We start from the raw sequence: 21,490 nt of genomic DNA on the forward strand, positions 1-21,490 counted from the left end.
TTGATAAGACCTCATCTAGACTACTGTGCCCGAGTTTCTTCTCGATGGGGAGGAGATGGAGAGTATCCAGAGACGAGTGACGAAGATAATAGCAGGACTATGGAATGAACAGGTTGAAGATTTGTAGGGTGCAGAAATTGGTCGATAGGCAGAAAAGGGGGTGATATGATTGAGACATTCAAATTACTGAACGGTTTCTATAAGATTAATTCAGAAGATATTTTTGAGAATAGGGCTGGTAGTGGGAGGACTAGGGACCATCCATGGAAGCTTGGTAAGAGTGTGGTTAGCAGAGGTGTTAGAGCTAGGTTTTTCACTTGGAGAGTGGTGAATGAGTGGAATAAGCTGCCAGAGTCTGTGTGGGTGCCATGATTGTAAATGAGTTCAAGGTGAAGTATGATAGATACTGTGTAAATGTTGAATAGTTGTTCTTGATATGATGTTGGGTCTCCCTCGATTAGTCTAAGGACTCCTTGGAGCTGTCCGTAATAATAATAATAATTTATACTAGCCTGATCTCTGGTTTAAAAAAAATAAATATATATATATATATATATATATATATATAAAATCAATAAATAAAAATTTAAATTAAAAACTTAATGAATAAATCAATAAAAACAAAATCTATAAATACTTTTTTTTTATATATATAATAAGTGCAACAACATTCTTCTTCTTGTTCTCTTCTGTCCTCAAGATGAGTCAAGCCCCATGTGGACAAGAGCATTCCACTGTTCTTTGTACAATGCAAGCTCTTTTATATGCAAACAGCTTTGAAAGTTCAATGCAGTTCTAAGGATTTTATGCCATGCTAATCTTGGTTTTCCCCTGGGTCTTGCACCCTCCATAGTGCCCTCAAATACCAAGTGAGGAAGTCTGTCCAGTTCCATTAACACAATGTGTCCAAACCAATGTAGTTAACGATTTTTAACTAAGTTCAGAATTGTCCAGTTAGGAATATTCAAATTTTACAGCACTTGTGCATTTGTCTTATGTTCTGTCCAATGAGTTCTGCTGATTTTTTCTGAAGCATTTCATTTCAAAAGCCAACAGTTTCCTCTCTGTTTCTTTTGATTTTAAGGTCCACGTTTCTGCCCCATAGCGAGCTGTTGGTAGTATTACACTCTTGTATAATTTTATTTTTAGAGTTGTAGAAATTTTGTTATTTTTCCAAATTTTATTAAGTTTTTTAATCAATGACCATGTTATAAAGAGTATGTTTTACTGTTGCAATGTCATTTAAATTTGAAGTTATTGTTTCCTGATTAAGATGACACTTAAGCAGGAAACCATAGAACAAGTTAAAACCATTAACTTGTTCTATGGTTTCCTGATTAAGTGTCATCTGTATATCTTCTGGCTGTCTTCCAATTTTCATTATCTTTGGGTTTACTTGAATTTTTAATAATATTATAATTTCTACAAGTTTCTTATAATTTTGCAAGCTAGTATTGGTCTCAGTGATCTCTGTTAGTGCAGTTAAAGGTAAGGTGGCGAGAAGTGTTGACTGTGAACAAGCATGTATGGCTGGCAACAAAATTGAGAGAGTGAATGAGAGTGAAAAGGTGACACAAGATTTGAAAGTGGAGTTGGTTAAGATGAGGTAAAAGATGAAATGGATGCAGAATGAAGTTAAGAGATTTCGAGATAGTATGGAAGATTGAAAATGATGTCAAAGTGTAAGAAACAAGGCAAATGAAACGGTTGCATTAATTGAGTCTGTTCATTCAAGAATTGTTGAAATAAGTGAGACAAGGTTGGATGACGATGATATCCTACCAGGAATAGAGATGGAAGGGTATGAAGTTTGTGAGGATAGAAAGGGTAAAAAGGGAGGGGAAGTGCTATTGATGATAGAGAAAGAGTTAAGTCCGTAAAAACTAGAGATGCAAGAGGGAAATAGTGCCAGTGGTTTTGATGCAGTATGGTGTGAGATAGAGGTGAATAGAATGAAATACTTAGTCGGATGTTGTTATAGACCTGGTAATGTGGATGGTAGTGACTATGAAATGTATAACCAATTAGCCAAGCAAATAAGAAAAGGGTGATAATTATGGGCAATTTTAATTATGGCCATATAGACTGGGATGACGAGATACCAACTGGAAGTAATGATCTGATAATGATCATCTCATCAAAAGATGTAACTATAAATGAGTTGTCAAATCATCCTCCAGTTGGTGAGAGTAACCAGGAAGTAATTACCTGGATGGTTGCCACCAGTGTGAGGACATCTGTGAGAAAAAGGCTGGTGATTATGAGGAGCTCAGGTGACAGCTTGCAGGTGTAGCATGAATGAGGAGTTAGCTGGAAAGGAGAACGATGCAGCTTGGAGGTAATTCAAAAACTGTCTAGTAAAAGCAATGTCAAAATGTATTCCAAGGGTCAGAAGGTTAAATAAGGTAGGTCTGTTGGATCAGATCAGAAACCAGCTATCTGATAGGTATCCGAAAGTTGTGGAGGGGAACAATATTCTGGAAGAGGAAAGACACTAGTGGTGTGCCTTGGGGATTTGTTTTGGGACCACTGCTGTTAAACCTGTATGTTAATGATATTGGGGAAGATATGAATGGGAATATTCAGCTGTTTGCAGATGATGCAAAGTTGGGACGAACTATGAAGAGTAGAGAAGATTTTGTGGTCTTACAAGAAGACTTCAATAGATTGAGTGAATGGGTACAAGAATGGGGATGAAAGATCAATGTCGCAAAATGTTGTCATCATCATCAAATTCCTGACATGTACCTTCAAGGGATTGTACAGGATATGATAGTACTACATGAAAAATTTACATCATTACTAACTTCCTAGCTACAATTTTCCTCCAAATCAGTGTTACTTGTCAAGAAACCAACATTATCAGGTCTTATATTTCTATTGTCTAAGGCACTTTGTACCGTATCAATCCACTTATATCTTGATCTTCCTCTGAGTCGTTTTACTTCTGACACAGCTCTCAGATTCATAAGTTAAAACTGGTTTGAACACTGTCTTGTATACAGACAATTTAGTGTTTTGACTAATTCTTTCTTATTCCATATGAATTTATTCAACTGACTTCCTAACCATACCAGCTTTGTTAATTCTGTTGTCTATTTCCATATTTAATTTAGCATCTTCACTAAAATTTGTGCCTAAGTAGCTGATATGTTTTACTTGTTCCACAGGTTCTCCGTTCACAACACAGTTGTGAACGGAGAACACAGTTGATATTTTCAGCGATTCTACCTATTTTCATTGTCTTTCACTTTTTATTGCTGACCTTCATACCACATCTATTACAACAGTCATTCATTTTAGTCAGAGAATCTTGCAAATTTGTACCAGATTTATTTAGAAGTATAACACAGTCCGCATAAAGCAAAGAGCTGACATTAACATCTCGAATTCTGATATCAGGTTTAATACCATTTTCCTTCATAATGTGATCCATATAGATAATGAATAACAGAGGGGATAATGTACATCCTTGTCTCACACCAGATTTAACATTAAACCATCTTCCTGTACCTCCTGCAATTCTAACTGCTGACTTACAACTCAAATAAAGACTAAGTATTGCTTGATATAATGCCCCATTGACACCGTATAACTGTAGCGTATTGAATAGCTTCTCTCTTGGCACCTTGTCATATGCCTTTTCCAGATCTACAAAACTTAAATACAGAACTTTGTTATATTCCCATGCTTTCTCAACTGTTTGTCATAAAGTGAAGATCTGCTCCTGACAGCCTCTATTTGGCATGAATCCAGCTTGTTCTTCACCAAGCTTTTCTTCCACAATTCTTCTCAACCGTTTCTCAAGTATACTTGCATAGATCTTGCCAGGAACACTCAGTAGGGAAATACCTCTGTAATTATCACATTGTTTTATTTCCCTTTTCATATATATGGGTACTATCAGAGCTCTACTCCAATCATCGGGAATTCATCCCTTTGTCCAGGCTTTCTGAACCATGCGGTGCAGCCACTGTAAGACTTTTATACCACCATACTTATGTATTTCTGGTCGAATATCATCTACTCCTGCTGCCTTTCCACATTTCAAGTCTTTGATGGATTTTCAAGTATGGATATGCATTCCTGACTGTATGCTTGTTGAGTGTTTTGTTAACACCGTGCTATCGCTGCTTGTTTCATTTAGCAATTTTTCGAGGTAATTATTACATACTTCAAGGATATCTCTTTTTCTCCTGTTTTCATGTCACCTTTATCATCTCTAACTCCTTTTACAGCACTCTTTCATTCATTTCTAAACTTCTTCAACAACCTCCAGAATATCTTACCACCTTCTTGATATTTATTTTCTATGTTTTTGCCAAAGTCCTCCCATGACTTTTGTGTAGCTAGTTTTACACAGTGTTTCGCTTTCTTACATTTGTCTCTGTATTCTCTAAGAGCAAAAGTTGACTTAGTTGCCAGGAACTTTTGATATGCTTTCTTCTTTAGCTTCACTGCCTCTTTAACTTCCTGTGTTCACCATGGAAATCTAATTTTTCTATCCTTGCAGACAACCTCACCACATGCCTCTCTGGCCGAATTAATCAGGGTTTTCTTCAAGGCTTGCCACTGAATCTCCAAGGTTTGGTTCCTGTTATCAAACTCTTTCATTTTTTTCTTCAATAATCTTTGTGTATTTTAGTCTACAGTTGATATCTGAGAATTGCTCAACTTTTATTCGCTTTAAAACTATCTTATATGCTGGATATAGAAACAATGGCACTTATATGCTTTATACTAATGCCAGGAGTATCCGGAATAAGGGAGAGGAATTGGTGGAGCAGATAGCATCAGCCTGGCCAAAAATTATTGGGATCACTGAGACGTGGTTGACACAAGGGGATATAATAACAGGAATAGAAGTCGCTGGGTATAGCATTTTTCGTCAGGGGAAAGCGTGGTGGTGGGATACTGCTTATGATAAGTGATGACCTATGTCCTCTAAGAGTGGAGGCTTTGGAAGGAAGTGAGACAAATGATTTTGAGAGCATATGGTGTGAGGTAGAGGTAGGCAAGACAGGATATTTAGTGGGGTGTTGCTACAGACCCAGGAGCATGGAGGATGGGGACCAGGAGATGTTTAGACAGCTAAGTTTGGCAAGTGCAAGAAGAATGATTGTATGGGAGATTTTAACTACAGTAGTATAAATTGGGGAGAGGAAGATGCATGTAGCAATAGTGGAATGGAATTTCTAGATTTCTTGAGGGAAAATGTCTTAGGCAACATGTAACAGAGGGAACAAGAGTTTCAAGAGTTTTGGATTTGGTTATAGCATCAGAAGAGTTGATAATAACTGAGATGACATCTCTCTCTCTCCCACCAGTTGGAGAGGGTGACCATATGGTTTTGACTTGGAAAATGATTAGACATGCAGGAGTATCAAAGAGACGGGAACTTATATGTGAAATTATAAAGCAGGTGATTATAATAGTCTTAGACGTCAACTTCAGGAAGTTTCATGGAGGGAGGAATTGGAAGGCCGGGATATCATTAGTGCATGGGAAATTGTGAAAGAATATTTGTTAGGAGCAATGGTAAGTTGTATACCACGAGTGAAGAAGAGGACACAATTTGGAGTAAAGTGGATGACAAACGATATTAAACAGGAATTGCATGCGAAAAAAAGAGGCTATGGAGGAGATATAAGGAGACAGGTGAAGATAGGATGCATGAAGAATATAAGAAACAGGCTAGAAGAGTGACTAGTGTGGATCGGAAAGCGAAACTGGAATATGAGAGGAGGTTGGCCCTAAGATCCAAAGAAAATCCTATGGAATTTTTTAGCTATGTGGCCAGTAGGAGGAGAAATGACTGTGGAAGAATGATATTGTGGGATAAAAATGGGAATAGAGTGACTGATGCAGAGGACATAGTGGAATTGTTCAATGACCACTTTATTGGAGTATTTCATCCTCGAGGAGTTAGTTTTAATGCTAGAGGGATAGGGCAGGTTCAAGGTTTAGAGCTACAGGAGGAGAGTGTGTTTCAGATACTAAGAACTCTGGATGTCAATAAAGCTTTAAAACTGGATGGTATTTCACCACGAGTTTTGAGAGAATGTGCTAGAGAACTGACAGTGCCTTTAACCTGGCTTTTCAATGAAAGTCTGGCTTCGGCAAAGGTGCCCAGGGAATGGAAGGAAGGTGACTGATGACTGATGACACTACTGATGACACTTCCAGTCTGTTAAGATCTTGGAGAAAGTAGTGAGGGACCGTATACAGCACTGGGCAGATGAGGGTAATGTTATCTGTGAGAATCAACATGGATTTGTGAAAGTGCGCTCTTGTTTTAGCAATATGCTAGCCTTTTATAATAAAGTTACAAGAACATTAGATGAAGGAAAGGCATATACTGCAATTTTCTTAGACTTAGCAAAGGCATTTGACAGGGTGACACATGATAAGCTGATATTTAATTGCAACACATGGGTCTGGATGTCAGATTGGTCAACTGGATTCAGGATTGGCTGTCTGATAGGTATCAGAGAGTTGTGCATGGTGGAGCAGTTTCAAGGAGACAGAAGGTTACAAGTGGGGTCCCACAGGGCTCAGTATTAGGACCTATATTGTTTAACCTTTATATCAATGACATTGCCAGTGGATTGCAAGGGGATATTCAGTTGTTTGCAGATGATGCGAAGCTGGGAAGGATTATTAGTAATAGTGCAGATGTGGTAGCCCTGCAAGAGGATTTGAATAAGCTAGATAGATAGGCAAATGAATGGAGGGTGTCAGTTTAATGCAGCAAAATGTAAGGTCTTGAGGTTTGGGAAACATCGATGGGATGCTGCATACTCTATGGGAGGAGTTATACTGAAGGAAGTTGGAGAGACAAGAGATCTGGGGTTGATTATTGATAGAAACCTGAAGTTTAGGGGAGATATTGCAAAGGTGGTGAAGGTAACACAGAGGATTGCTGCAATTATGAGAAGGACACTGACCTGCAGAGATAAGAGGGTTATCATTCCGTTGTATAAGTCTCTGATCAGACCACACTTGGATTATTGTTCTCAGATTTGGTCCCCAGGATTTGAAGGGGATAAATTAACTGTGGAAAAGATACAAAGACAGATGACATAGATGGTCTCAGGACTGTACAAGGATAGTTATGAGAATCGGCTGAGGGAATATGGACTGCAGAGTTTGGCGGATAGAAGAAGGAGAGGTGATATGATTGAGACTTTTAAACTGTTGAGAGGTGGTTACAGAGTTGACACTGGAGAGTTCTTTCACTTGGTTGAACAGCAGGAAGGAGTGATGACAAGAGGCCATCCCTGGAAGTTACGAAAGGAAACTGTGGGCAAGAGGGTCAGGAGTGGTTTCTTTGCACGGAGGGTGGTTGAGCCGTGGACTGCATTGCCTGATAGAGTGGTGAAGGTGAGAACGGTCAATGAGTTTAAGGAGTGGTATGATAGATTTTGTGTTTCTTAGGGGGAACCTCCCCTTGATGAGTCTTGACAGACTTTATGTTCTTAGGAAGGACCTCCCACGATGAGTCTTTTGACTCCATGGAGGCCTGAATAATAATAATAATAATAATGTCATTCTTTTCAATATGAAATTCAATTTTATCCTGCTCAAGACTAAATAGTGATTGCTTCCAATTTCAAATCCCCTGTACACTCTGGTGTCCTCACCAGGGAGAAAACATCACTATCAACAATAACATAGTCAATGAGACTTTTCTTATTCCTTTCTTCTTCTTCTTCTCTCCATGTGAATTTGTGCAGATTTTTATGTTGGAACATGGCGTTAGTAATAACCAGTCCATGTCCTGAGCAGAAATCCAACAGGTATTTGCCATTATTAGCAGCTTTGCTCTTTTCTCCAAATTTTCCCAAAATATTTTTGTAAGTCTGGCAATCATTTCCTACTCTGCTATTTAGATCCCCAACAAGGACCAACTTTTCCTTTTTCATTGTGTCAGTTCCTTTTTCTAAAGCATCAAAAAATTCCTCCACTTCTACCTTAGTAAAACCTTCTGCGGGACCATAGGCACAAATCAGTCTTATTGTCCAATTCCCCATTCTGATATTTGCCCACATCACTCTACTTGAGACTGACTGCCATTCAAGAAGATTAGCCTAGTATTTTGTGTTGAATACTATGGCTACTCCTTCTTTTCCTTGATTGTTATTTCCTGAATATAATATTTTGTATTTATTGCTCAGTAAGATCTCACCAGTTTTTGTCTTTTTTTGTTTCAGTCACCCCTATTGTGTCGTCGATCAGGTACTTATCTAATTCTTCAGCTAGCTCCATTTCTTTGCCATTCAGGTTTCTTATGTTGATAGTACCGATCTTTAACTCTGGTGATGTTGAGTTGGGGTGTGTTTTCAGATTTGTTCCAGTAGTTGACTTTTCGTTGTTCGCCCTGGTTCACTGGCGAAAACAACAGGGACCTTGTGTAATCAGGCGACGCACCATCCGGCATGAAATTTTGTCATGTTTTACTCATTTTGTATATTGGTTTAAGCCAATAAGAATACAATTTGGTTGGCTAAATCCGAAATTGCCAGTCCATCCTCGTTTGTTCAGTATCCAGGTAGATACCCAACAGGGTATACCACGAGAAGGTAAGGATTGGACATTAGGTCAGAAGCCTGGTCGGTTCTCTGCATTCCTTTAAAGGCTATAGGGGACACATTGCCAAAATTGTGAGGAAAACACAAACAATTCTGAGAATGATGTGGAGGACACTGACTTGTAAAAGGAGATTCTTGATCCATTGCATAAGGCTCTGATTAGGCCATACATGGACTACTATGAACAGATTTGGTCACCTGGTTTTCAAAAGGACAAAGAGATGTTGAAAAGGATCCAGAGACGAATGACTAAGGTAGTTTCTGATCTCTGGAATATGAGGAAAGGTTATAAAGATGCAATTTACAGAGTCTAGTGGATAGGAAGAAGAGAGTAAATATGATATGATATGTTATGATATGAAGTATGATATATATATGAAGAATATGATAAAGACCTACAAGTTAATAAGGGATTGTTATAGGATCAATGTTGGAGAGGTTCTACAGAAAACAGTGCGAGATCAGGGGAGAACCAGAGGTCATTCCTGGAAATTGTATAAAGAGGGTGTGAGCAGGAGAGTGAAAAGCTGGTTTTTTGCATGCAGAGTTGTGAATGATTGGAATAATGAGCTGTGTGTATGACAAAAGGACTTCCTAGATGAGTCGTTGACCCCACTCAATCATAGGATAATAATAATCTGTTATAATTACTACATCATCTGCATATGTGATATGTGTGACTAGTCTTTAATGAACTTTTACACCTTTTGTTGTGGACAATGCTTCTTTAATGAGTTCTTGGATGAAAATGTTATAAAAAAACATGGGGAGAGTAGCATCCTTGCATAACTCCTCGTTTGTTATCTAAGTTTTTTTTTTTTTTTTTGTGATATGTGGGCAGTCTCTATATACAAGTAGCCCTGTCATTAAGATACTTCACAAGCAAACTTTGGATAAAGGATTAAATCAAGTATATAATTATTTGACATCTTTAATTTATAATATAACCAAGTGAAAAATCTTTCAACAACACTTGTACCGGCTGTAACTGACAGAAGAAGTATACTCGATCCATGATTGTGTTTGACTCTGATATCTAACATAGTGCTTTCGCCTGAGCATGTTTAAGCTATGAGATATGATGTAGTAATGTATGTCCAACATATACACATATGCTATGCTCTGTCTCAATCTTTTATAGCTACATGACACTCATGGTTTCACCATGAGTGTCATGTGATTTTGCCTCATGGTGCCTTCACTCTTTATTCTACATTCTCCTTATACATCCTTAAAGGGATGTATAAGGAGAATGTAGGCAAGGGTGTCTGCAGAAAATTTGAATATAATTAAGGTATGGTATGTTGAACTGTGTGTGTTTGACAAATGGACCTCTTGCAAGGAGTCTTTGACATCATGGGGAGTCTTGGGATAATAATAATAATAATAATAAGCCACTACAGGTCTCTAATAAGTGATAGGCTAATAAAGGGCAATGAAATTCATCTCTCACCTAAAGACAATCACAAAAATCAGAGCCCTGGTATTATTCAAACCTGCAAACTGTTGGTTGGAGAGTAGGCACACCTACTGTCCAGCCAACCAGGTTGGGCAGTTGATGCCAAATTATTATTATAATTATTAATATTATTAACAATCGATCTCCATGGAGGTCAGAGACTGATCGTGGGAGGTACCCACTATTGCACACAGCTCATCCAACAGTACCTTTAAATGATTCAATGTGTCTACATTCACAACACACTCAGGCAATGCATTCCACTCAGCAATTACTCTCCATGCAAAAAATCTAATCCTCACTCCTCTGCACACACTCTTTTTATACAGCTTCCAGTGACAGCCTCTGGTTCTGCCCCCTTTCCCATTTTAAAATATTTCTTCCACATGGAAGAAATATTTCTTCCATGTCAACCTGAAAACAACCACTGACTAGCTTATATGTCTCAATCATATCCCTCCCCCCTTTTCCTCCTATTCACGAGGCTTTGCAATTAACATTCTCTCAATCTTCCTCATACTCCACATTCCATAGAACTGACAACTTTGTGAATCTTCTTTGAACCCTTTCCAACATATCCTAATCACTATGATGACCCTGTGACTAAACTGTGCACAATAATCCACATGAGGCCTGATCAAGGCTTTACACAATGGCATCATAACCTCTTTATTTCTGCATGTCAGGGTCCTCTGCATCATTGCCATTGTGTTGCCTTCACAACTCGTGCAATATAGCCCTTGAATTACAGGTCCTTGTCCATCACCACCACTCCAAGATCTCTCATCTCCTCTACTTCCTTTAAAGTTTCCCCACCAAGTGTATACTTCGCATCCCATCATTGCTCACCAAATCTCAAAACTTGACACTTTGCAACAATGAACTGACAGTTCCACTTACATGCCCATTAATGCAATCGATTCAAGTCCTCTTGTAAGGACATAACATCCATTTGACTCTGCATTGCTCTCCCCAGTTTTGCATCATCTGCAAACAGCTGCATATCAGTAGTTAAACCCATCCCAATATCATTAACATACAAAATGAACAACAATGGCTCCAAAACTGACCCCTGCAGCACACCACTAGTGCCATTTCTCTTTCTGGATACTGCGCCCCCATATACAACTTTCTGATACCTATCTGACAGCCAGTCACTGATTCAACTCAAAGACTGTTATCCAATCCATCTGTTTCATTTAATAGCCTATCAAAAGCTTTTGCAAAATTCAAGTACCCAACTGTATATGTATCTCTCCTGTCCAAGGTATTTGCCACCTTATATGGTATCTAAGTAAGTTAGTGAAATACGATCTCCCCTTACAACCCCATGCTGATAACATGGGTTTATAAGGGGATACTACAGAGAATCTGCAGTTATCAACCTATTTCTGTATCCTACTTCTCACCAATCTCTCTAGCATCTTCGCCATAACTCCAGATATAAAGATTGGCATATAATTTGAAGCTACAGCCTTATCACCACCTTTATGCAAAAGAACAATTTTACCTTCTTTCCTCTTCCTTGGAACTTGTGCTGTTGTAAGACGCTTATAAACAAGCATGCTAATGCTACAGCCAATTCCCTATTACTTTATTGGCATTAAGGTTATTTATTTCCTCAAATACCTCCTGCTCACTCACAATCAAGCCATCTCCTCCTATGTCCTCTGCACTTAAGTTCCTCATGATTCCATCCTGATCAGGATGGAATCATGAGGAACTTAAGTGCAAAGGACATAGGAGGGGATGGCTTCTGCACTAGTTACCATTCTACCATTTTCATCCATTAACATCATCTTACCATGATCATTCTTCCTTCTACTTGCCACATATCTAAAAAACTCCTCATAGGTTTCTTTGCCTGATTTGTCAATTCCTACCCATATTCTACTTTTGTTTTCCTTACTGACTAAGTCACTCTCCTGGTATTGTTCTTTAGACTCTTTATTAAACTGATTATTACCATTATTCATCTTGTACTGCCCATGTACTTTCTTCTTCCAGTTTCATGCTTAAGCCCCTCATTGATCCATTTTACACCTAGCTTATTCAGTCTTTTGGCCTTTGGAATACATTTACAAATTGATGCTGTTATGTATTTCATTGTCAATTCCCATGCAGCATTTATTTCCTTACTGTTTAACTCCTCATTCCATGTTATATCCCCAAGCGGTCTCCTAAGCTTGTCATAATGACCAGCCTTATAATTTCACATATTTAAGGTAGTTTCTGACCTCTGGAATGTCGAGTATGAGGAAAGATTGAGAAGATGTAATTTGCAGAGTCTGGTGGACAGGAGGAAGAGAGGGGATATGATAGAGACCTACAAGTTGGTAAGGGGTTGTTATAGGATCAATGGTGAAGAAGTTCTACAGAGAATGGTGGGAGATCGGGGGGAGAACCAGAGGTCATCCCTGGAAACTGTATAAAGAGGGTGTGAGTAGGGGGGAGTGAGAGGCAGGTTTTTTTTGTGCAGAGTTGTGAATGATTGGAATGCCTTGCCTGAGAGTGTGGTGTGTGCAAGGAGTTTGAGTGTGTTTAAGACACGGTATGATGAGATGTGTGTGTGTGTGTGTGTGTGAGATAAAAGGACCTCCCAGATGAGTCTTTGACTCCATGAGGTCTGGGGGTAATAATAATAATAATATATTATTTTCTCACAGAAGTCTGCATATGGCTAGCCACAATCCAGGTGATCACCTCATGATCACTCTCTCCAAATGAACCAAAGTGTGAAACCCCACTCACAATTACATGATCAGATGATATGATCAGATCTAAAACTATCAATCCTAACATTCTTTCCTTTACATGCTGCCTGAGATAGTTATCTCTCAATAACTCAAGAAATTTATTTTCCTTATTCACAAATGCCATCTCTTCATTGCAATCTATACCATATTAATTAAAATCATCCATGATAATTACCCTTCCTTTGTTCAGTAATCCAAGTTGTTTATACATTTCTTCCTCACCCCCCCCCCCCATATTCCCAGACCTACAGCAATATCCAACTAAATATGTCTTCCTGTCAATTTCCATGTTACACCACACTGCCTCATAACCAGTGCCACTATTTCCCTCTTTCTTGTCTACCATATGTGGACATAATTCCCCTGTCATCATCAGCAGCACTTCCCCTCCCTTCTTGCCCCTTGTATCCTAGTGAAAAATACTGTATTCTTCTATTTCTAAAATACTATTATGATATCATCTTCATTCAACCATGATTTTGAGACAAATGAACTTAATCACTGAAATCATTTCATTCTCCTTATTTCTTATACTTCTGGCATTTGTAAACAAATACAGCAGTTCGTTTTTAGGTCTATAACCAGTCCTCTCCAAGCCTGATCTTTTGGTCAGTTGTGATTTTCTGACCACACCTGCCCTTGTCCAATCGCCTTTACCACCACTTATCACATACGTCTACTCAGTCTCAACTTCCCGACCCACATGGCAACATACTCCATCTCCATATACAAATTCACTGCTACTTTCAACATCCACTATCCCTATGCCATGTCTCCCAGACCACCAGGGCTCTCCCATTTCCCTGTTCTTCTTGCGTTCCTTCTCTCACACTACCATCGTTTCCACTGCCAAGCATTTCTGTCTCTTCAATACCACTCTCCTGATCTTTCACTTCATCTCTTACTTTTGACCATGTGTATGCAGAACATACTGTACTTCCATCTAGCAACACTTTCTCCAGTACACTCACTCCAAACCCATTTAAATGCAACCCATCACACCTGTATAATTCCATTCTTCTCACAAACATATGCCATATATCTCCCTTCTCCTCACACAGCTCAGCTAGCATACCATTCATGATTCCAGTTCTCCATCTCAACTCATCATTGTCATACCTCAGCAACACAATGATAACCTTTCCCACTACACTGTTTTCTTTCACTCTTCTCAATATCTTCCTTATATTTGCCCTCACATACTCTTTATGCTAATTAAATCATTTGTTCTCATGACCACCACTAATTCTTTTGCTCGTGCCTTCCTCATGTCCAATGCCTGAATTATCCTGTACATTCTACCTCCTGGATAGCAGACCTTATGGATTCTCTCATTATCTAATCCTCTAACTATGGAATCTCCATACACTGCTATCCTGGAGTCATTTGTCACCTCTTTTATTCTTTTTTTATTCTATTCTTTTGCACACTTTTATTAGTTTCCACTAAGCATCTCATATCACTCTGAATATTGCTCATTTCATTTTTCATTTTCAACAACTGTTTCATCAAATCTTGCATTCTGACAATTTCACTCTCTGTCAGTCCTATAGCCTCGCAACTTCTCATTCAGATGCACGGTACTTACGTTTCTTCATTCACACTTTCTTTTCCTACCTTATTGCTAACTTTTGCTTCTACATTTGTGCTTTTGCTTTTATATTCTTAATTTCCATTTTTCCTTCTACATTCTTGCTTTTACTAACTTTCTCTTTTACATTTGTGCATTCTTTCACTCCCTCAGTTCCACTAGCTTTTGTTTCTATGCTATCTTTTCAGTCTGATTCATATTCATTGCCTCGTAGCCTAATAATCTATAAATTCCTACAAATCCATACCTTCTCTCATCTACTATCCATTCTCTCCACAAACACATCCCTTACACTCTGTTGCACATATATATTACACTCATGACTTAGAATCAATTTTGAAAAGTCGTTAATGCCACTTGATTTTTTCACTACTCGCCTAATAACACCGGTTGATCTCAGGAGAACTGTCATTGTGTTCTGTTTTATAAATAATAAACCATGCGAAATATCACGCAGATACATTTCATTCTCAAAAATAAATATTACAACACTAAAATTCAAGAAATATTGCCTATTATTACTCAAAATACACTTATCTTTTCCGGAGCTCCTTTCCAACACTACACACCTTATAGACCTACAGTTGAAATTAGTTTTCCCCACCTTTTCCAAACTTTAAAAAAAGAAAATGAGCCTGTTTAGCTCAGCGAAAGTAGCATGTGCATCCACAGCACTAGGCCACCAACTAGAGGAACTTTTTCTAAGCCTATTTTCAACTAGTTTCAAAGTTACTCGATCTATAACACAGGCAAACAGGTTTATTATTATTATTATTATTCAGGCCTCCATGGAGTCGAAAGACTCATCGTGGGAGGTCCTTCCTAAGAACATAAAGTCTGTCAAGACTCATCGAGGGGAAGATCCCCCCCTTAAGAAACACAAAGTCTATCATACCACTCCTTAAACTCATTCACCGTTCTCGCTCTCACCACTCCATCAGGCAATGCATTCTACGGTTCAACCACCCTCCACGCAAAGAAACCATTCCTCACCCTCTTGCTCACAGTTTCCTTTCGTAACTTCCAGGGAAGGCCTCTTGTCATCACTCCTTCCCGCTGTTCAACCAAGCAAAAGAACTCCCCAGTGTCAACCCTGTAACCACCTCTCAACAGTTTAAAAGTCTCAATAATATCACCTCTCCTTCTTCTTCTATCCACCAAACTCTGCAGTCCACATTCCCTCAGCCGATCCTCGTAACTATCCTTGTACAGTCCGGAAACCATCTTTGTCATCCGTCTTTGTATCCTTTCCACAGTTAATTTATCCCCTTCAAATCCTGGAGACCAAATCTGAGAACAATAGTCCAAGTGTGGTCTGATCAGAGACTTACAATGGAATGATAAACCTCTTATCTCTGCAGGTCAGTGTCCTTCTCATAATTGCAGCAATCCTCTATGTTACCTTCACCACCTTTGCAATATGTCCCCTAAACTTCAGGTTTCTATCAACCATCAACCCCAGATCTCTTGGCTCCTCTACTTCCTCTAGCATAACTCTTCCCATAGAGTATGCTGCATCCCATCGATGTTTCCCAAACCTCAAGACCTTACATTTTGCTGCATTAAACTGACACCCCCATTCATTTGCCCATCAATCTAGCTTATTCAAATCCTCTTGCAGGGCTACCACATATGCACTATTACTAATAATCCTTCCTAGCTTCACATCATCTGCAAACAACTGAATATCCCCTTGCAATCCACTGGCAAGGTCATTGATATAAAGGTTAAACAATATAGGTCCTAGTACTGAGCCCTGTGGGACCCCACTTGTAACCCTCTGCCTCCTTGAAACTGCTCCACCATACACAACTCTCTGATACCTATCAGACAGCCAATCCTGAATCCAGTTGACCAATCTGACATCCAGACCCATGTGCTGCAACTTAAATATCAGCTTATCATGTGGCACCCTGTCAAATGCCTTTGCTAAGTCTAAGAAAATTGCAATATATGCCTTTCCCTCATCTAATGTTCTTGTAACTTTATTATAAAAGGCTAGCATACTGCTAAAAGAAGAGCGCACTTTCACAAATCCATGTTGTCTCTCACAGATAACATTACCCTCATCTGCCCAATGTTGTATACGGTCCCTCACCACTTTCTCCAAGATCTTAACAACTACTGATGACACACACAGACTGGACTATAATTAGACACTTCCAGTCTGTTACCACCCTTATGCAATGGCACTATCTTACTTTCCTTCCATTCCATGGGCACCTTTGCCGAAGCCAGACTTTCATTGAAAAGCCAGGTTAAAGGCACTGTCAGTTCCCTAGCACATGCTCTCAAAACTCGTGGTGAAATACCATCCAGTCCCAAAGCTTTACTGACATCCAGAGTACTCAGTATCTGAAACACACTCTCCTCCTGTACCTGTAAACCTCGAACCAGCCCTATCCCTCTAGCATTAAAATTGACTCCTCTAGGATGAAATACTCCAATAAAATGGTCATTGAAGAATTCCACTATGTCCTCTGCATCAGTCACTCTATTCCCATTTTTATCCCACAATATCATTCTTCCACGGTCATTTCTCCTCCTACTGTCCACATAGCTAAAAAATTCCATAGGATTTTCTTTGGATCTTAGGGCCAACCTCCTCTCATATTCCAGTTTCGCTTTCCGTACCACACTAGTCACTCTTCTGGCCTGTGTCTTATATTCTTCATGCATCCTATCCTCACCTGTCTCCTTATATCTCCTCCATAGCCTCTTTTTTTCGCATGCAATTCCTGTTTAATATTGTTTGTCATCCACTTTACTCCAAATTGTGTCCTCTTCTTCACTCGTGGTATACAACTTACCATTGCTGCTAACAAATATTCTTTCACAATTTCTCACGCACTAATGATATCCCGGCCTTCCAATTCCTCCCTCCATGAAACTTCCCGAAGTTGACGTCTAAGACTATTATTATCACCTGCTTTATAATTCCACATTAGTTCCCGTCTCTTTGATACTCCTGCATGTCTAATCATTTTCCAAGTCAAAACCATATGGTCACTCTCTCCAACTGGTGGGAGAGAGAGAGATGTCATCTCAGTTATTATCAACTCTTCTGATGCTATAACCAAATCCAAAACTCTTGAAACTCTTGTTCCCTCTGTTACATGTTGCCTAAGACATTTGTCCCTCAAAAATTCTAGAAATTCCATTCCCCTATTGCTACATGCATCTTCCTCTCTCCAATTTATACTACTATGGTTAAAATCCCCCATAACTATCATTTTTCTTGCACTTGCCAAACTTAGCTGTCTAAACATCTCCTGGTCCCCATCCTCTGTGATCCTGGGTCTGTAGCAACACCCCACTAAATATCCTGTCTTCCCTGCCTCTACCTCACACCATATGCTCTCAAAATCATTTGTCTCACTTCCTTCCTTTTTTCTCCCAAAAACTAGGGTTTTTCGTCCTATAAATTGAAGAAAATTGACCCTAGAACCCATGCTATTTCAGACAGCAAAATATAGTGTTAGGATTAGGATTAATCATGAGATGATGGCACTTGTCAGCCTCCTCTCTTTACCAGATGCCATGCATAATTAGTTATCATCTTGGGGGATAGCTATCTCTGATTGGCTACCAGTGGAGATCGAACTGCCTCATCAGTCTCTAAAAGTTAGATAAGGCTAAAATGGCCTCAACTGCTCCCTATAAGAGAATAAAGTGTTAGTCGACAGCATGCTGTACAGAAATGAGGTAATGAACATAATTTACTACCATGTGAAATGCCTACCTCAAAAAGAGACTGTTAGTATATGACGTGATTAAATGATTAATGAATAGATTTAACAACTGTGAAGTGAACCTTGAGATACTCTGTACCTAACTGCATGACTTCTGGATGTCTTACATCTAAACACTACTTTATATCAATCTGTCAACCAGTTTGTTACCGACTTCAATAATCATCAATTTCTTCATTTGGTATATTTTAATTAGCAGGTTCATATGAGGAACACTGTTATAGGCTTCATCTAAATAAATAAACAAACAAATAACCATAGTCTATTTCTTACAACTTTTTCATAACACAAAATTAGCAGGCTTATCAAAATTTAATGCCTCTCAATGATGTCTTGCTCAATAAATGTTCCCTATCGATAACGTTATGGATATGATTTCAATTTTTTTACTGCTTTGTCAATGACATTAATAAGACTAACGGGCCCATGATTTATTTCCTTTTACATGAAAATCCTCGTGAATTGGTATGATACTTGCAAATTGCAAATCAGAAGGAATCATTCCAAATTTTAATGAATCATTAAAAATACTTGTGGACAATTTATTTAATTCTGATACATTTCATATACCATTAATGGTGATATATCAACCCTATCTTCTCCAACCATATAATTTCTAGATGTTTCGAAATAGCATGTACCTTCTCATACATAATATCACTAGGTGCATAAGATTTATCATTTTGAAATATCATATGCAATATATCATACAAGACTTGGACGTATACATTTCTCAGAAGGTAGCAACCTCACAATTAGAAATCTGATGTCCAATATTTATGATCAAACTATAACATATCAGTTACTTAAATATTATATACCTGTAACAAACTATCAGATAGGCAAACAAGCCAGAAGAACACAAGCAATAAACTGATATAGAAAACTTACACGAATAAGAATTAACCACCCATTTCAAATGGATCTGGTTTCAGAAGTTTGCACAGTATAGTGTGGGTCTATGCATAAATATAAAACAGAACAGAGGGATAATCTATCGTATCAAAACAACCGCATATAGAATAACACTGCTTACATTCATGGCATGCTACATTTTTCTAGAAAATAAGGTAATACAAGTAAGTATGCACTGACACATTAACCAATCTAATAGTCCTGACTTGAATACATCAGAACTATTGAGGTATTCTGAAAGGATACAGGAAACTGCTGAATTTCAATGTCCATTCAAAATGTTAATAATAACACAGTTATATCACACTACTAAATGAAAGAAAATAACTCACCCGTAAAGATCTAGCATTGAACTGATCAGCTATACTTAATAAAAATAATGCTGAATCCTCATCTATGTGACCTTTAAGAGCTTCTTCTGATATTTGCTTTAGGCAATCTACCTACACACAGAGTTTAAAGATTAATCATCTAAATTAGCGGCAAGCTTGCTATTTAAAATTTATCGTAATACCATTTATTTCATCTCTGTTTATGTAGACTGCTATAAAATTCTACCAAATATAGATTAACTCAGGGATAAGACTGACAGGCTTCAACTGTATGGGGAGAGCAGCTTAAAAAAGTGTAGTGCTATTACCCCATTACAGATATGTGTTTATACATATCTGTTAAAGAAATTACACAAGCAGGTACATAAATACTAAAATTAACAAATGGTGAACATTTATATTACTTGTATTCAATTACGTTGATGGACCTGTGTTTCACTCAGGATTTCTCCATGAGTGCAGGTCACAAAGATGCCTCCAACGATCTCGATCTTGAGCCTCTCCTGTCCATGTTTTACCCATAGATTTCACTACTAGATCTTCCCATCTTGTAGGTGGTCTTCCTGGTTTTCTCTTTATTCATGGTTGCCAGTTGAGTATTCTATATGTCCATCTGTTATCCCTGAGTCTGGCTACGTGACCTGCCCATCTCATCTTGCTTTCATATACTGCAGTTACCACATCTTTTATGCCTGATCTCTTTCTTAGATCAGTGTTTCTAACATGTTCCATTTTGCTGATGTTACAAATCCTACGCTGAGTTATTCTGAGAGTCTCTTCTTCTTTTCTTGTCGTGTTCCATGTTTCTGATCCTTATGTGAGTGATGGAAGAATGTCACTATTAAATAGTTTTGCCTTTGCAGAGATGTCAAGATTTAGATCAGTAAGTGTTTCTTTTAGTCTGTTGAATGATAGCCATGCAGCTTTCTTTCTATTTGCTAGTTCTTGAGATAAATCGTTATCCATTTTTGTTGTTTGTCCTAAGTAATTGTAGGAGTTAACTTGTTCTATAGGGATATTATTAAGACATAGGTGACTGTCACTTGTGTAGATGTTTTTGATCCATTTGGTTTTTTCTAGAATATTCATTTCTAAGCCTATCTTACTGCTGTTTGTGTATATTTTTTCACCCATTTCTTCTAGTTCTTATGGGTTGTGGGATATCAGTACTAGATCATTAGCAAACATAAGGATTTGTAGTTTTTCACCATCTATGCTTATTCCTCCGTTTAGGTCTATTTTTTTCAGAATGTATTCTAAAGTACTGGTAAATAGATTTGGGGAGATCAGCTTGATCATCATTGCCTTGGAGCCCCCCCCTCTCTTTATATCTATATTTATAGGTTGATCAAATAAGGTTATTTCTGTGGTCTTATTCTTGTTAATTTCTTTTATCATGTGGATGTAAGTAGGGTCCACATTTATTTCCAGTAAGGCACTGATGACTGCATTGTGTTCTATGGTATCAAATGCTTTTTTAAAACCAAGAAAGACGAAATATAGAGGGATTCGGTTTTTCTGTTAGTTGTGAAATGACCTGGATATGATCTATTGTGGAGAAGCCTCTTCTGAATCCTGCCTGCTCTTTACTGGAGTTGTCTTCGAGAGTGTTTTGGATTCTGTTCAGTATTACTATGTTCTTGATTTTATATATGTAAGAGAGTAGACAGGTTCTGAGACTTGGCACTCATATAAATAATAAATCTTCTCACCTATTGAATATTACTCTAACATTTGGAGTGGACCCCCTAAAAGCTCCCTAAAAATATTTGACTTAATACAGAAAATGGCAATTAGACTGATTAATGACCTATCTCTTACCAACTAACCTACTTTCATAATGACATTTTGTTTCTGCAGTATGTCATTATCATCAAATTCCTGATATGTACCCTCAAGGGGAGTGCAGGATATGATAGTACTGCACGAAAAACTTACACCATTACTAACTTCCTATCTACAATTTTCCTCCAAATCAGTTCTGTTACCTGTCAAGACTCCAACATTGTCAGATCTTAGATAGACAAATCGGCTCTTAGGAACACACGCAATTTACAGACAAAAAAATACTATCTGTGGTGGTTATGGGCAGTA

The 21,490-nt window shown here is 38.2% G+C and overlaps 1 protein-coding gene across 1 annotated transcript in view; it reads right to left on the reverse strand.

Annotated features, from left to right (window-relative positions):
* LOC150102843 (uncharacterized) overlaps positions 1 to 21,490 on the reverse strand; it is an 836,492-nt gene that overhangs the window by 162,739 nt on the left and 652,263 nt on the right. Inside the window, exon 19 of the mRNA XM_090397955.1 lies at positions 19,397 to 19,507. Coding sequence (XP_090254081.1) covers positions 19,397 to 19,507 — 111 coding nt within the window. The remainder of the gene's footprint in view (positions 1 to 19,396; positions 19,508 to 21,490) is intronic.

Source organism: Typopeltis vanoorti, chromosome 9, assembly GCF_054136105.1.
Source record: "Typopeltis vanoorti isolate ZY-2024b chromosome 9, IOZ_Tvanoo_1.0, whole genome shotgun sequence".
NCBI classification, from domain to species: Eukaryota; Metazoa; Arthropoda; class Arachnida; order Uropygi; family Thelyphonidae; genus Typopeltis; species Typopeltis vanoorti.